The following is an 18013-nucleotide window of genomic DNA, read 5'->3' on the forward strand; positions in this document are numbered from 1 at the left end:
GAAATATTTTTCAAGATCATGTCTTTGAGACGTCAATAAAACTTCTTTTAAAAATCTAATCTAAAAATTTTGTTTGCAATTGTTTAAACCAATATTTCTTCAAATCAAGGACTCAGCAGTGTGCTTGGCGGCAATCCACTACGGGGCGCTCAACCCAACACACGGTGGCAGCATAACTTTCAGGAAAGCAGTCGGCCAATCAGAATACAAAGGAAGCATTAGCAACAATGTGCAGTCGGAAGAGTGAGTTTTTACATATCGTTCAAGTCATACAACAGTGTAGTGTAGAGTGAAATACAATTTAGATGTATATTTCTTACTATTGTATGTATTTCATTTCGTTACACGTAAAAAATTGTTTGTATGTTATTGTTCATCTGATTCATTTACAAAAGTAAAACCTTTTTTTTTTATCTTTTTTTTCTATTTCAGCGCTCCCGGATCAACAACATCAATTACTTTCGAAGGAAAAGGTAAGTTAAGCATAACAATGTTATAGATTTTAAAATGTAAGTTTCATAACCACAAGCAATATATACACTTTTAAAAAAACAACTATCTTTAATTATACAAAAACAAGCATCATTTAAAAAGTTAAACAAAACCTTTTGCACATTTTTAAACATATAATGCTAACATACAAGTGTTATATTACTACGAGTTGAATAATTAGAAAAATACATCATCTTTAAATAAGAAAAAACTAATGTCAAAAAACATAATATCAAGTAAACTAAAATATACTAAACAAGTGTAAAAAGATCATATTGTAGTTAAAAAAAACTTAAACCACAAGAAATACCATGGTTTAACACCGTGACTGTTAAAAATGCTGACTTACGAAATCTTAAACCGACTATGACGTCACAGTGTACCGGTGCGACGAGGAAGACGGATGGCTGTCGTGGAAGGACCACTGCTACTACCTGTCCCCGCAGAACGTGTACAAGAACTGGCACGACGCCAGGCAGGCGTGTCAGCAGCTGGGTGGCGATATTGTGAGCATTGGGAGCAAGGGGGAGAACGACTTCATCGAGTCGCAGATATGGCAAGCCCGTTAGTTGTTGATGTTTACTTAGATCACTTATTTGCTAAACTAGGGAAGCACTTTTTTTGGGACTTTTTAAACATCTTTTATCTTAGTTTAAATTTCAGAGTTATATACAAATGTTCCCAGTTAACATAAGTTTTTTAATCATTTTATGACTTTTATTTGTAAAAAGGATTTATTGTTTGAGTAATTAAAAGTATTAAAGTATTTACTTGATACTGTTAAGTATGGTTTAAAAATGTGAATAAATATTTTCTAACATTCTTCATAACATAGTTTTAATAGTAACTTTCAACTAATAAAAATTGTTGATCAGGTGACAAAGGAGATGTATGGATAGGACTAACAGACAGCGAAACACAAAATTACTACCAATGGGCTGACGGTTTGCCAGTGACATACACTAAATGGTCTTTTAACGAGCCTAATGGTGGGGTCAGTAGTTGTTTTTTAAATTGTACAATAATAGTTATGCTATTTATTAAAACCATTCTATAACTTTTAAATTCATTAAATAGTAAACGAACAAAAATAATTATTTTTCTAAAAGTATACAACGAAGACGTTATATCTAAAGTTCAAAAATCATACAATTAACAAATTGTAGCAAGCTTTTTAATGATTTTGGTTTTTTTTTTAACATAACCTTATTTAGTTAAGAGCATAAAAGCTAATCATCATAAAAACATGTAATAACTTAAAACTTTACGAGCTTCTTACTTTTTTAACTTACAAAGAAAAAAATAACATACTATTTCAGAAAAAACAAAAAGTTATGCTACAATTAAATACAATTAACAATGTGTAGCAAACTTCTTTTTTTATTTCTAAGTGATTAAATATTAGCTTACTTACTTAATTTAAGCTACCTAAGTTATACAAAGAAAACCTACTATTTAAAGTTACCCATTGCACTTTTGCACCATAACTCCATAATTCTAAAGTTGAAATTTTTTATGTAATAATACTAATATACCAGGAAGAACGTTGCGTTCAGTTCATCAGGCTGGAGGGTTACTGGAACGACCTGCCTTGCACTGACGTCATCAGCTACATGTGCAAGAAGGAGAAACAGCTGATGAACAAGATACCGGAAGGCAACGAGCCCGTCGACGAGGGGTGCGACCCCGGGTGGACCGCTTACGGTAAGTGTGACGTCATAATAGTATCAGTTTAAAGGTGTACACTATTTGAAATAGACACTTTATATATGACGTCATAACGCTAAAAGTGACTTTAAAATATGCATGACACTTTAGATTTTTGTTTTGCAACTTGTAATTATATTCTTCAATTTAATAAATCCAGAGCAAGATAAGTGTAAAAATATCGCAAAAGTGAAAAAAAAGTTTTGAAAGTTAATAACAAATTTAGTGTCTAAAAGTAGTTGTTTAATACTGTGTAAAAGCGTATTAACTGACACTACTTAGCAAACTTAAAAATCTACCGTACAGAATCATCTTGCTACAAAGTGAGCGACGACAAGCTGATATGGTTGTACGGCGAGGAACTGTGTGAAGAAAGCAACGCTCACCTCGTAAGCATCCACGATTCTTACGAACAAGCGTTTGTGCACTCACTTGTTAGTATATTGATGCTGTTTTATTTGACGTTAAAATAGTATTGGCTAAGTAAGATGTTAAATGCTTTCCTTTTTATTTAAACAGTTTAACATTAAGCTTACCTATGTCCAATAGTAATGGAATTAAGCATACAGAATTTGAAAAAACACATGAAAGTGGGTTGGCTAAAATAGACAATTTTGATTGTTTTTTTTTATGTTAGCAAGTTATAATAGTAAGTGATAAAAGGTTGCATCAAAACAGTTGAAAAATAAGATTTCAAAGAGATTATTTAAAATCAATGCGCAAGAAAGGAGAAAATGAGATAATTTATTTTTAGAGTTTGTTTCAAAAAATTAGCTGGTGTACTAACATTAAGTAACTTTCTTCTACAAACCGCATTGTTTTTCTAATCACATAAAACAACAGGTAGCAACAAAGCTCCCACCAGGACTTAATTATTCTGCATACATCGGGTTGTCGGGCCACATCAACGAAGACGGTCAGTTGTACTACAGATGGACCACTGACGAGCCTGTTACCTATACGCAATGGAGCCCTGGTTCACCTGGTTGGTTTGTTAACATGTACATTAGGTCATTGTAATAAAAAGTTATAAGTGATGTGATGAGCCAGTTACTTACAAACAGTGGAACCCTGGTTAGCTAGTTTTGTTTATTAAAATGTTTAGTAATAAGTCGTTTTTATAAAACTTATAAGTGATGTACTACATTTTTTTTTGTATGAATTTACACTTATAAGATTTTTTATCAAAATATTTTTAAGAAATAAGTTAAGAGAAACAAAGTTAATAAATCAGCATATATTAGTTATTAATTTACCACATTTTTATATACAAAAGCAATATAACAGTAAATTGCAAACAAAGCAAGTTTTATCTGTAACTCAAAACAAACACTACTTAGTTTGTAAACAACTTTTTTATAAAATATCCTAACACAATATACAAATACAGTCAAGTTTGTAAGAGCAATACAGAGAATTATTGAACAGCTATCATATTTGTTTCAAGTTTAAATTAATAAAAAAGTATCATTTTCTAACTCTCTTTACTCATCAGACACCAAATACAAATGTGCGTTCCCGTTCAATTACCGCGGGAAGACTTACTACGAGTGCATCGACGATCTTCCCACGCCTGCCGGTCAGGACCACTCCTGGTGCTCCATAACAACCGACTTTAGCAACAAGTGGATCAACTGCGACAGGGACTCGGAGTGGGACTGCATCACGTTGGACCCTTTCACAGGTGTGACGTCATAATGATTTTGTTATTTTGTACTACATAGTATTGTTGTGATAGTGTTGTAGTGCTTGGTTTAACTAGAAGTTGATTATATGTCGTGTCATAAGTTTAAATTTTTTTTTTAAATCTTTTGAATTTCTATTCACAGGATGTATTGATTACAATAAAATCTGAATGGATTAACACGAATAAAAAACAAATTAATTAAGTTTATTATATGTAATATGTTTTGAAAAACGCACCTGTATTTTGTAAAGTTGTTGTAAAAAGTAAAAACTTTTTAGCAGGATAATAATGTTAAATTCAAAGAGTTTGTTATATCTAAACAACTTTTTTTGATTTATTTTTATTCTTAAGCAAATGTAACTTTCACGTCCTTGTTTAAAATAAATGTTAATTGTACAATAAGAATCAAAAAGATTTGGAATTATATTTTTTTGATAGTATTTCAAATACGTAACTCATTCAAAATAAACACACAGGAAATTGGAACAGTGGAATATGCGGTACGGATTGGTATTACGTTTGTGAAAAACCGAGGGTTGGTTACTCCCAACCAACATACACGACCCCAGATCCTTCTATTGCATGCGCCAACGGATGGGATTCAGACCCTACGTTGTCTTATTGTTACAGGGTATGTAAAGTAGACATATATATATATATATATATATATATATATACTAGTTATCTGACGCTAATTTATAAATATAGAATTACTTATTTTTTCTCTAATTAAATTTAAAAATGTATTAGATGGCTCATCTATGATTAAAGTATTTCAAACACGTTTGATTGTAAAAAACTACCATATTAAACTACATGCTGACAGAAGTGTGTGTAAAGTATATAAGTTATGTAACAGCACTCATACAACTTTCATTAATGTTTTATAAGCCATACACTTTATAATCAATTAAAATACAGACAAAGTGGAGCAAATTAAGACGGAAACCTTAAAATTACAAAGTTTTTATTCAAATACAACTAACAGGTGGAGGAAGCGATCAGCGAGGACCAGCGCAGGACGTGGCAGGAGTCTGTGGATTACTGCAGAGGGTTGGGAGGTGACCTGGTGTCGATACACAGCAGTGAGGAGAACAACGCGCTTGTGAACATTGTGCAGAAGAGAACTAGTAACAGTAACGTGTACTTTTGGATTGGGCTGAACAATATAAATGCGCAAGACGGATACGACTGGTCCGACGGTGAGATGTTAATGTAGTTTGTGTTATGCACATTTATTTCATATACTTTATAAAATAAAACTATATGCTAAACATAAATAATACTAGTCTACTAAATGTATGAGACTAGTTTTTTGGTTTAATACTCTACACGTAGCGTAAACATAAGTTTACTCACCTTAATTAAATCGTTATATTTGAAAATTTTTAACTTTTATAGTTAAAATCTTACTTAGTAGAAAACATTTGAAAAGTCAGTCTTTAACACTTTGCTTTCCTTTCACTACCGTCACACAACGAAGTCTATTAAATTAAACAGCTCATTACGGTAAAAGTTTCTTTTAACTTAATGATTTTTAATTATAAACAGGTACACCAAGTGATTTTACAAATTGGGCAACTGGCGAGCCAAACAACGTCGATGGAATTGAAAATTGCATAGAAGGACAATTCTACACAAACACTGATGCGTAAGTCATAATTTATAAATAAAATACGTAAAGCTAAACAAAATTAAAAGAAAACCAAAAATGTTTACTTAAACAACTTTTAGAATAAAAAAAAATATTTAAACAGATGAAAATTGTTTTATATAATGTTGCTAAAAGTGTTATAAAGTTGCTATTAACTACTAATAAAAAATTGGGTTAAAGTGTTTTTACAAAATTATATTAAGCATGAAATAGCCATTGATGTTAAATAAAACTGTCCTTTCTAAATAAAAAGTTTACTTCTCCAGATGGAACGACATATACTGCGACGCGAAGAGAAACACGATTTGTAAGATCGCTAAAGGGAAAACCCCTTCTGAAGTACCAACTCTGCCCCCACAAAAAGGAGAAATTTCAACAGAGTGTGGCACCGATAACACATGGGTATGTTTACTGTTACAAATAAAATGAATTTTATAGAAAAGTTTAGTATGTTTTAAGAGTAAAAACAAATCGATGATATCACTATTTTATGTACTGAAAAGATTAAAATAGTTTTTAAAATTATTTTAAGCTGGAAAACACGTTTAAGATATTTACTTATAACGTCACAGTAAACTAACACTGAAAATATAACACATACGTCATTTGCTTAATTAAAAGTTTCAAAAGTTACCTAAAATAACGCTCTAATGATTTGAATATATTGAAACACTCTAGTAAGTTTTCTGAGCAACAGTTTAGGTTCTACCTTTTAGGGATTGTTGCTTAATTAAAAAAAAGTCATAAGTATAAATCTTTACCTTGCTACCCACTGTAACTTATATTTCTCAACTTACAGATCCGCTACAAGTCCTCATATGGTACGGATAAGTGCTACTTGTTCCAGGACTCTTCATTAAAAATGACTTGGAACAACGCAAACGATCAGTGCAGATCGCTAGGTGGTGTTTTAATTGATAATAATAAATTGCTTATTTGTATTCAAAAAAGTGAATAAACTTAAAAGCAAGTTTTATTTTACAAAGCACAGCTCTTCTGGGAAAGAGCAAATGAAAAATATTTGATAGTAGTATATATGGCTACATCCAACTTGATCTAAAGAATATTTTTAATGTGATAAAGGCCTTAATAAGTAAAATAACAAACTCTAAGTTTTAAATGGTCTTATTTAAATCGTCATTAATTATAATCAATAATGTAGGTGGTAACCTGGTGTCGATATTGAGTCCGGACGAAAACGACATGATCCTGAGTTGGACTGTGAGGAGCGACGCGTCAAGTTTCTGGATCGGGTTGAGGGTTTGTAGGACATTTTTGATTTAAAGAGATTATTAATTTGAAAAAAAATTCTAAGAGTTTGTTGAAATTTTAAAGTTTAGAAAAGTTGTTCAGAGCCACAAGGTTGTTTTGAGGTTTCGTTTTTAAAGTTTTGGTTACGGTGTTTTACATTTTTCATTCAATTAAAAGTACATGCTTTGAGTAATGTTTTTTTTTCAGGTTTATAAGTGTATGTGTTTTACTTTTAACTCTTGACAACTTTGTTTTGAAGTAATACAACGCTAGTTTATTGAATACGTTTCTAATGGTTGTTACCAGAAAAAAGTCGAGTATAAACGAGTGTACACTTGGAAATATATCCATAGTTGATTTTGGTTATTTTCTAGATATAGTATCAATATAGTATTTTGTACTAAAAATACTTAAAACTGCAAGCAAATCGTTCGTATGGGCTGATAATTTTTTTCTTTATTAGATAAAAATGTTTATCTAACTTAGTTAAACTTTGTTATATATAGGACGCAGCAGACAGATCATTTGTGTGGGCTGACAATTCTTACGTAGATTACGTCAATTGGAACGGTGGTGAACCTAACAACTATTTGGACAGTGAAGGTTCGTATAGTTTTTAAAAAAGTTCAAGTTTTTACTTTATCTTTAAAACAGAAAAGTGTATCACAAATATTTAATATTTTAAGCATTTGTTTAATATATATCAAGGTGTATTTTCAAATTTGTTTATACGCAAAAAAATTAAAAAAGAAACTTAAGCTTACTGAAAAACCAATTTCCGTACTTCTTAACAGTAAAAGCATGTATACCAAATATTTATATATATCACATCAAATAGATTACTTTAATACATAAATACTTACAACTGAAAAATAAGTAAGATAATAATTAATAAAAATAACACCGACAGACTGCGTCAACTTGTATTCTGATTCTGGCAAATGGAACGACGAGAACTGTGGGGCGTCAAACTACTACATTTGCGAGAAATACGTGGGGTCAGGTGCTGTAACCGTGGCCCCAACTCTGCCCCAGCAAGGCAACTGCCCTACTGGATTCACACCATATGGTTGGTTATGTGTGACTGGTGCTGAAACATACTTGTATATAACATAACACCACGAATAGCTATAAGTTCCTGACATAAAATATTTGCACAGTTAACTTACCCTGATCAGTTATTGAATGTTTGATTGTTTAGTTTGTACTTTTAACCGAACGTAGTAAATCTCTATACTTCGATAAATTTAAAGTACTAAAAAAATGCGTATATAATTAAAAACTTTATTGTATTAGTTTTTAATTAACCCAACAGTACAAATTTAGAAACACTTTTATTGCACTTGTATATTAAAGTAGTAGGTTAAACGTGTGCAGATTCATAAAAACGACAAATTAAAAAAAGTTGTATATAAAAGGTAACAACTGCTACTTGTCGAGTAAAGATGTATTATTGACCTGGGATGCAGCAAGACAGTGGTGTAACGACAACGGAGCCGAACTTGTTTCTATTACTAACGACTTCGAACAAGTTAGTTGTAAAGCGTAAATTTTTAATTAAAAACTTATTTTATGCTGACAGTACGCTATTAAACTTAGAAAATGTATTGAATTTTTCAAGCAAATTTAAATTAAACTTGTTTCCATTACTAACAACTACGAAAAAGTTAATTGCAATGTTTAAGCATAAACATTTAATTTAAAATTTGTTCTATGCTGACAGTACGCTACTAAACTTAGAAAATGTATTGAATTTTGCAAGGAAATTTACATTAAACTGTTTCGATTATTAACGACTACGAACAAGTAAGTTTTAATCATGATCATATCAAAATTAGTTAAAAAACACTTAAGCTTTTATAGAAGTTTTGTTTAAAGTGATGATTAAAAGTTCAAGTTTTGATTGGTTATTATGACGCAGTATGTCCAACAATAAAAAGGTATCCTTTGCAATTTTAGCTACATTTTTATTATATCTAACGTACATATTTAAAAAAGTTTAACTTAAAAAAAAAATATATCTTTACAAAGTTTTATAAAATTTCAGTATAATAATATTCTGAGCTACGCGATTGAAGCACACCGATCTCCGTGTCTAAAGCATAATCGTTGTGTATCGTTGTTTTTGCACTACTATACAGCCAACGTATAACCCCAAAACAAATATAATCTATTAAATCTATTATTCAGTATGTGAATGCTTAGTCATATAAATGACTCTACTTCCAGACCTTCCTGGTAAACTTCTTATGGGAATTTTATTTGTGACAAACTTGTACTGTAAACAGAAACTAAGTTACTTTAAACAGTTGAACTAAAATCCTACCATATATGTTAACTGTATTACATTATTAATATAGACATCTGTTAAATTACCAATACAAGCTTATTTTTAATAAAAACCACTCATTTTCAGGTCTTTCTAGTGAATTTTAAAGAAAAATCTAGTACATTAATGCGAGCTATCAACTTTTAAAAACTTTATTAGATAAATTTTACGAGTCAAGCTAACTTAATTAGAAATTATGTTTAGCTGTTTTGCTTGTAAAATGACTTAATATATATATTATCACTGTACTATAGTCAATGTACAACTCGAAAACCTAAAATATATTTTTGAAGTATGCTCGGTTATACTACCAAGTCTAACCACTTACATTTTCAGGCCTTCCTGGTGAACTTCTTGTGGGGAGACGCCAACAACTTTTGGATTGGTCTGACCGACAGAAACACCGGATACTTCGTTTGGATCGACCAATCAGATTACGTTTACACGAACTGGCAGCCGGGAGAACCCAGTGGTGGAAATGTTCGTTTATATTGTTTTATCTTATACTTGTCTACTAATTGTAAATATTTTACTAAAAGGTAAATGTTTGTTTTATATGTTTAAAATTCAACTCAAGGAACATAGTTGTGGAAAAATTTGTTTACGCTTATGTTTGTGCTATACTTAACTCATAGTTATACATGCCATAAATATATGATATAAATAGTTTGTATACACCCGGTATTGAAAATGTTTGTTCTATGTTCAATTTGAAGTAATTTTTAAAGAGTTTTCCTGATGGAAAATGAAAAATAGGTTGCTAAGAGGAAAGTACCGTATTTGATAAAAAAAATTATAGGTTTTTAAAACTCTTGTTAATGATTATTCTAAAATGTTTTAAACTAAAACAAATTAATTTTGAAGCTATCTAAAATGCAGGATAGTTTCTAATGCGGTACGATGTAAACTTCTGTGCTTGAGTGTCATCCTAACTAAAACCAAAAATTAATTCTAACAGGAAGGATGCGTGGAAATGAGGATCACTCCTGAAACCCACGGCATGTGGAACGACCTCGACTGCATGACGACGCTGCTCCCCTTCGCCTGCGTTGCTAGGAAGAACCCATCGCTACCCGCGCCCCCACCAATAGTGAGCCCCATCGGTTGCCCCCAGGTATTCATTTAATTTTTAAGTTGAGTTATTTTCCACCATAATGACTTGAGATAATATTTTGATTTTATAACTTCAGGCTTTACTGTTTGATCTACTAATGAAAAATATACTCAAATGTTAAACTTTATGTTCATTTATGATACAAACTGTCTCCGTAGGGTTACTACACGTCAGAGGAGAGCAAGAGTTGCTTCAAACCGATGACAACTCCGATGGGATTCGATGCAGCCAGGAAGTCTTGCCAGGCTGAAGGTTAGTAGAAAGTTTAAATTTTATAAAATATATATATATACATATACACAATTTATAGTGCTTATGTCTTGACTTCAATACTGTTTATGTAGAAAATAATTTAAAATAAAGTTTAGGTTTTTATTAATCTGTAGTAATAAAAACATAGATAGTTGAGCATAGGTTTTTTATTTTTGTATTTAATAACAGTATACCAGTAATATACAACTAAATTTTTCTACATAAGTATAACTGAAAAATGGTTTTTAGTTATTTTTACTACATAGAAGTTATGCTTAAAATCTTAATTATGTTCTAAAATAAAGCAAAAACAAAACCTTTAAACTATTGGTAAACAAAAAAACGTTTTAAATTAAAATAATTTTAATATTTTATAACAGGAGATGGAATTGAGTTAGCAAGTATTCAGGAATTATACGACAACGATTTGTTATACAGCTGGTTCTTCCAAACAATACAAAGTGACGCAGCGTGGATTGGACTGCAATTTGCTGTTGTCAGTTCTCTTTTGTACTTATTTTTACGTATATATATTTTTTTTCATTTAAATATATTACATATGTTTGTAAATATTTTAAGCTAAACTGTATAAAACTGTAGGATGAACTTTATATAACATAAATAAAGTTACTTTTATACGAAAATTACAACGTGAATCTAAGTATATAATCTAAAGTACATATTTATAAAAGAAGTAAATACATAATAACCAAACTAAAGTGTTATCAATAAATATATACTAAAATTATATAAATAAATAAACTTTATAGGACGACAAGACGGCGAAAGTGCAGTACTCGTGGACGGACGGGTGGCCGCTCGAATACACGAACTGGGACGCTGGACAGCCGAGTGGTCAGGTACTGCAGGGTATGAACGGGTGCACTAAAATTAACAGGTATGTTGGAAACTTATGTAAACATTTCATAATTTGTATGACTGTTTGTACATTGTAAACTCAAAGTTTTATTACAGAATAACAATTTTAACATTTTTTGAAGCAGTTTGAACCTTTTGATGATTCGTAGTTATTAACATAACTAATAATGTTTTGAACTAATATTAAAAAATGTAGAAATGTAAAAATACAAACGTAAACAACACTTAAAAATAAAACTATAAACAACAAATTCAAATATTTTGAAGTATAAGTTTTTTACCTAACAACGAAAATATTTCATAGCAACGGTCGTTGGGAACTGGTATCTCAGGATTCCGGTTCTTCGACTTGCGGTAATCCCTTGCCTTACATCTGCAAGAAAAATATGGGGGAGAAACCTGAGAAACCGGAAACCCCCCAAGGTGAGGGAACTTGCGACAACGATTGGGCTTACGAGGCAGGGTCGAGCTGCTACTATATTGAAGTGAGTGTTTGGTTTTATTTGCTGTAAATAAAAAAAATTATTTAAAAAGTATTATTCCGTTTACATTTCATGGCAGTTTCATGGTAACATCTCCCAATTGTAAAAATTAGTTACTATGTTATAAAAAATATTAAAGTAGAAGAGGGTTTTTATAAATTGTAAAACTTTGTTCTTTAGTTACGAGCTTCCATTATATTAAAGTATTTTTATTTTTTGTTTTTGTTGTAGATAAAAAAAAATCTTCACTAAAGTGCATCAAAACTCATTTTTATTTTTGTTTTGATCACACTACATAAAGTAAATTATTCATGTTCATTACTAGTGTACTAGTATTTATCTGAAAACAAGAATATCTTTCTTAACGAAATATAAAAAAAAATCAAGCTGTAGAAATGTCCTAAAAATAAAATACTTTAAAGGTAACACATATAATATAATCAATTAATATGAGAAATAAAATTAGTCAAAAAAGTGCTTATTATTTACTCATTTAATGTTTTCAAACCAAGATGACCGTTTAAAAGTTTTAAATTACATACAATCTTACAGCTAACTGGCACTTAAATAATTAATATATATATGTACTTACACTACGGCACAAGAACAAATGAAACAAAAATGTAAAAAGGTAAAAACAAATAATTAGTTTCATTTTTTTATTATTTTACAATCTAGTACGGCACGAGAACGAGCGAAACGAAGAACTGGGTCGAAGCGTTGAACTCGTGCAAGAAGCGAGGCGGTGACCTGGCAAGTTTCCACTCGCAAGAGGAAATTGACGCCTTCATCAAAAACTTAGATGGAAAGAGCAGCCACAATCTGTTCATAGGGCTCGCGTCTAACGGATTCCGTTTGTTTTGTTTTTTTTTTTAACTTTTTCTACGTTACAATTAAAAGTTATCATGGTTCATTTAGTTGAAAAACTAAGTTAAAGAATAATATAAAAAACTGATTTAGTTAAGTCGTTTAAATCTCGCTCTGGCAAAATTAAATCTTAGTATAATGTACAACTACCTTTCTTTTTACCGAGATGTTAGTCTAAACCAAAGATATTTAGCTATAATCATACTGTTTATATAGTTCATAACTGTCTTGTTTTTCTAAATCAATTATTTAATGATTATTTTGCGAAAAATATTGGAAACTATTTGTCTCAACAACTTCAAATCTTGTATTAAATAACATTAATTTCACAACTTAAATATTTGCCTATACAGTTCAATTTTGATCAAACATAATCTTTTTTACTTTCATGTTAACAGAGGGATGGACGTGGAGCGACATGACTCCGTACGACTTCAGCAACTGGCAGGAGGGAGAGCCGAACGGGCAGCAGGCGGAGGAGTGCGTGGAAATCTACCCGTGGAACGGAATGTGGAACGACAACGTTTGCTCGAGTAGGCAGGGATTCATCTGCAAACGACCAAAATGTTAGTATTTGGCGGTTTTATCGAGTAGTTTCATAAAATGTGTGCAGTAGTTCATAAGTATTTATATGTAAACAGCCAAACTGTAAGTTTTTTGGGCTTTAAAAAGTTTATAACTAACCAAATACTATTATTAAAACAGAATGCCAGACATTGTTTTTAAGCATTCTAGCGAAGTTTGTTACTAAAATGTATCAAAATAAAAGCTCAAAGTCAGTACAGTTTTAGTTTGTACAATTTGAATAAAATAAGTTAAGAACTAATTATTTTTCCAGCATACTCGCAATGCAGCATAGCTCTTACGCAGCGCGAAGAATGCGGCTTTTATGACATCACAGAGGACTATTGCGTGGAAACCAGGGGGTGCTGTTGGGATAAGACCTTCGTTGGAGGCAACAACACCGGGTGCTTCAAACCCAAATCAGGTGGGCATTTTTGAATTTTTTAAATTCAACTTTTCTCAATTTTTCTAAATCTTGTTGTTTTTTTAGGAATTTCTGCAATTTACATGTATTTATTATACGGCTCAAAAACAATTACACTAGCTTAAGCAAATATTAGACCGTCTGACTAGTTTTCCATACTGTCGAAAAGTATACTAAAATATTATATTATATATAGAATAGATATTTAAACTTTAAGGTTATTTGTAATACTACTACTTTAGAACAATTTTTAAAAGTAAAATGCAAAACAAAATTCTGTAACAATGTAATAATGACTTGTAATGATTTCTCTGAAACATAAATCTTGCTATTATAAACTTTTTGTTTAAATTTTCGCAATAAATCAATCTAAACAGAGTTTTTAATCCTACTTTCTTAGCTAAAATGTGCTCATTTCCTCATGTAAAACCTTTTACTAGATATAAACTTTATTGTAATCTTAAATCCTCAAATATTTATGAAACACAGAGTTTTATAAAGTGGGCCATATCGTCCCTTTAGTTGAAATTTAGGGGCGTTAATAGTAAAAGCAGTGAATAAGTATACAGGTACTTAACTCGTCAAAGGGCAATATTTAATAAATGAAAGCGATTATTTTAAAAATATTTTCCAAAGGGGCATAATTGAAAAAGACGTTATAAAATCCTGATTTTATCAAAAACTTTTTCAGGTGGAATCGCACCTGTGCCTTCAAACGACGATGATTCCTCGGGACTTTCCGGAGGCGCCATTTTCGGCATAATATTCGCCGTGTTGCTTGCTGTCGGGTTGGCAATAGGAGCTTACTGTTACTACACAGGGAATTCCCCAAAATCGCTACCGAGTTTCAACTTTAGCTCAACTGGAGGCGCTACTACTGCGAGTTCGGAAATCCCCAAAACGGAAACTCAGGACACCTCCGGATTTAGCAACCCAAATACCGATGTTAGTTTTTTATTACATTTTTCTTAACCTCTAGTGCATAATTAACAGTAATATTTTAACTGATATGATTAGTTTGCACGACGATTTCTGCAAATTCTATTTTGACACTTTAATTACAATCTTAGTTTTTGTGAACTTTCTTTATTAGTACATAGATTTATTAAACATTGAAGCATCAAAACCTTAAAAATTAAATAATCAAGATAAGTTCAAGTTTTAGATATTTTTTAGATATTACTATAGAAATCTTTAAAACTTACAGAAATATTCTTATAATGATTAATCACTCTTAGCAACTTATTCTTTCTTTTTATCATCATAATCTGATTAATAAGATCTAATGAACATGTTTAAATATTATGATTTTCAAGTTTAGAGCCCTTTTAAATGTTTTATAAGAATTTTAATTGTTTTAAGTTAGCTAAGTAGAACTTTAATTGCTATGTAGTCCTTTGTTTAATATTGATATGCACAAAAATTATCAGTATAAAACTTCGACGTAAGCTCATTTAATTACAGTATACTACCGCTTAAGTACGCACTTTTTTTGGTACGCATCACGCCTTAAGTACGCACTTATCCAGAAAGACAAAGTAAAGGATATTATACTAAACTTCAAGAAACTCCAGTTTTTTGCCTAAATTTTCAATCATCAAGTTTTTCCAGATTATTTTATGTTTCCAGGTAGAATGGCCAACCTGCTGAGTTAGCCTGATACTTTCACAACTTTTAAACTAGGGTGAGTAATCCTGAGTAGGCCAAGTGGCCTGAGATTGTGACAGTGGCCTGTTATTAAATGTTAACAAACTAATTACTTATGTTGTGGTTGCAGAAAAGTAAAAAGAATAATAATATTTGAGCTGTAATGCTATAAAATAAATAAATATAGATGACAAAGTTAAAAAAAACCTGCATATACAAAATAGTTAAGTCATAATTTAACTTAAATGTACATACATTGATGTTTTAAAAATGTTTGGTAGACACAAAGTAGTTTAGTACTTTCCCTCTAACAAAACAAAATGTAGCTTAATATTTATTTTTAAATCATTGACTGACATTGACTTTCTATATTAAATGTATGTATTAATTATGTAGAAGCTTTTTATAGAAACAATAAATCATTTTAAAATCTATTAAAAAATTTGCAAATTAGAATTATGTTTTAAATGTTATTTGAAATAAATGACTTGTTTATTTGGCTTAATTATTTGGTGGCTAGTTGTAAGAAAGAAAACAAACAACTAAATTTCATATTATACTATATCGTCAAAAAGTACGCACTACCCGTGCTAAGTACGCACTTTTTGGTCGGGTTCAATTTGCGTACTTAAGCGGTAATGTACTGTATTTTTATACTTAAACAAGTATTTTTATAGTTTAAATATATTATAGACAGAAAACCCCAAAATGATAGTTTTATTTGTTTTAATTTTTAACAAAACAAGTGTTTATTAAAATAAACTCAAGGTTAAACTAGAATTTATTAAAACTGTATGTGTTTATACTTAATCTATGTGCAAATAAATGCAGTGGTTTTATGAGAGATTACTGATCAAAGTTCTAATTACTAAAACTAATTAAAGTTATAACAATTTTATTATAAAACCTTGAAACTTTTTGTAACTTAAATTTGCACTTTAACATGTTATGCTTAGTTTTGTCGTATTTTTAAACAAAAAGATACGATAAATTTATAAAAGCAGAAACAGTTTAAGATAGGTGACCAAAGTTCGATTTATAAAACAATTTAAATTAAAATTGTTTTGATAAGAAATCCTTAATCTTTTTTGTTGACTTACTTAAATTTTTTATAACAGAGCGCTGCATAACAAAATAATCAAAATGATGTTTGAATTCATGACCCGAAGCTGATACCCTGCAAATGTTTTTATTAAGAATTAAGAAGTTTTGTTGCCCTTTTGTAAGACTACTTACAAAAAGATGCATTTTTTTACTTTTGTTCGTTTATTTATTTGTTGAAGTTCCTTTTTGTCGTTTTGTGCAATAAAATTTACCGTAAAAATAATTTAGCTTTGAAAAATTTTTGAACTTTTAAGAAAAGTAAGTTTAAACCTGCTTAATATATATGCATATTATTAGTTTTATCATGTAAATAATGTAAACATATCTATATAAATAATATAAACTTAATTCAAATGTATCTAAATGTACTTTGCTTATAAAGCTTCCTTTCTATATAAAATCATTGTTTAAAGCTGTACGGAATTTTTACTTTAAGTAACCTTGGTTTGATGACACCTAGATAAAAATAAGGTAGATCATACTCAAAACGTTTGTATTAATTTTGATGAACTAAAACTAAACTTTTGCCACATTTTTTAAGATAAAAATTCGTATTTATTTGAACATGGAATAAACAAAAATATTATATTACTTACACAGTGGTTCTGTAAAACTTTTAATGTTGCAAAAATATAAACTTTAAAACCTTTTTAAGAATTTAATCATTGGTAGCCTAAAACTTACCAAAATAGCTCTTTAAGTAAAACAAAAACATAACATTTGAAATAGTGCATTATTAGTTATAAACGCTATGTGGTTTTTGTACAAATATTAGTTTACTTTTCCTAAAATATAAGCTTTGTAGGAGCTTATATGGGCAATATTTGTAAAGTATTTAGTAATTTCGTTATAAATAACTTTTTCTATCAAATTATATTAAGTTTCCTTAAGATTTTTTCTACTAGGTTTTGAAATAAAAACAAACTCTTGACGTTTGTTTTGCTATAACATTGCTAGAATTAGTCATATGAAAGTTGTTTTATATATAAGTTCTGTCAAGTCTTCGTAAACCGCAGAACACACTATTTATAAGAATAGAGCTAAAAAAGTTCTAAAATTCACATTATATTTTTATATCTATTCCGATTATAACTTCATAAAATTGAATTAAATAGTTTTTCTAATCAAATAATAAGACCTTCTAAAATGTTTAAAAATAATGGAAACTAATAAAATAGTACAGTTTTACAATATTTCATTAAAAATTGCTTTTCTTCACATATTCCTGTTTTTCACTTAAACTTAAGTTGCACAAAAAAACTTAGCAAACCTAACGTTAACTGACATAAGATCATTAGTTCATTTAGTATTAGTACAAAGGGCTCTCTGGCCACTAAATCTTAACGGAAAATTCAAAAACAACAATTTTTTACAGCCTTCCAGTAACAGTTCAATTATGACGTATCTACTCAGAAAAGAAATGTTTTACTTAGAATATTTGCGGAAATGAGAACTTTAAATAAATTAGATTTAAGAATTAGTACTAATATGACATCTGAGAGTTTAAAGGACAAATATATTAGTGACATTTTAAAAAAATAAGATATGTTCTGTTTCTCC

At 30.0% G+C, this 18013-nt stretch overlaps 1 protein-coding gene across 1 annotated transcript in view; it reads left to right on the forward strand.

Annotated features, from left to right (window-relative positions):
• LOC145832514 (uncharacterized) overlaps positions 1–18013 on the forward strand; it is a 50101-nt gene that overhangs the window by 21757 nt on the left and 10331 nt on the right. The window contains exons 30-56 of the mRNA XM_082939831.1: positions 110–243; positions 433–473; positions 871–1056; positions 1368–1486; positions 2031–2196; positions 2506–2633; positions 3043–3184; positions 3695–3883; positions 4363–4517; positions 4875–5088; positions 5438–5519; positions 5792–5942; positions 6340–6442; positions 6703–6800; positions 7298–7394; positions 7702–7860; positions 8210–8322; positions 9457–9600; positions 10079–10234; positions 10393–10486; positions 10867–10982; positions 11257–11384; positions 11670–11850; positions 12526–12700; positions 13113–13280; positions 13553–13702; positions 14394–14647. Coding sequence (XP_082795957.1) covers positions 110–243; positions 433–473; positions 871–1056; positions 1368–1486; positions 2031–2196; positions 2506–2633; positions 3043–3184; positions 3695–3883; positions 4363–4517; positions 4875–5088; positions 5438–5519; positions 5792–5942; positions 6340–6442; positions 6703–6800; positions 7298–7394; positions 7702–7860; positions 8210–8322; positions 9457–9600; positions 10079–10234; positions 10393–10486; positions 10867–10982; positions 11257–11384; positions 11670–11850; positions 12526–12700; positions 13113–13280; positions 13553–13702; positions 14394–14647 — 3843 coding nt within the window. The remainder of the gene's footprint in view (positions 1–109; positions 244–432; positions 474–870; positions 1057–1367; positions 1487–2030; positions 2197–2505; positions 2634–3042; positions 3185–3694; positions 3884–4362; positions 4518–4874; positions 5089–5437; positions 5520–5791; positions 5943–6339; positions 6443–6702; positions 6801–7297; positions 7395–7701; positions 7861–8209; positions 8323–9456; positions 9601–10078; positions 10235–10392; positions 10487–10866; positions 10983–11256; positions 11385–11669; positions 11851–12525; positions 12701–13112; positions 13281–13552; positions 13703–14393; positions 14648–18013) is intronic.

The sequence above is a fragment of the Thalia democratica genome, chromosome 3, assembly GCF_965202585.1.
Source record: "Thalia democratica chromosome 3, ktThaDemo2.hap1.1, whole genome shotgun sequence".
NCBI lineage: Eukaryota > Metazoa > Chordata > Thaliacea > Salpida > Salpidae > Thalia > Thalia democratica.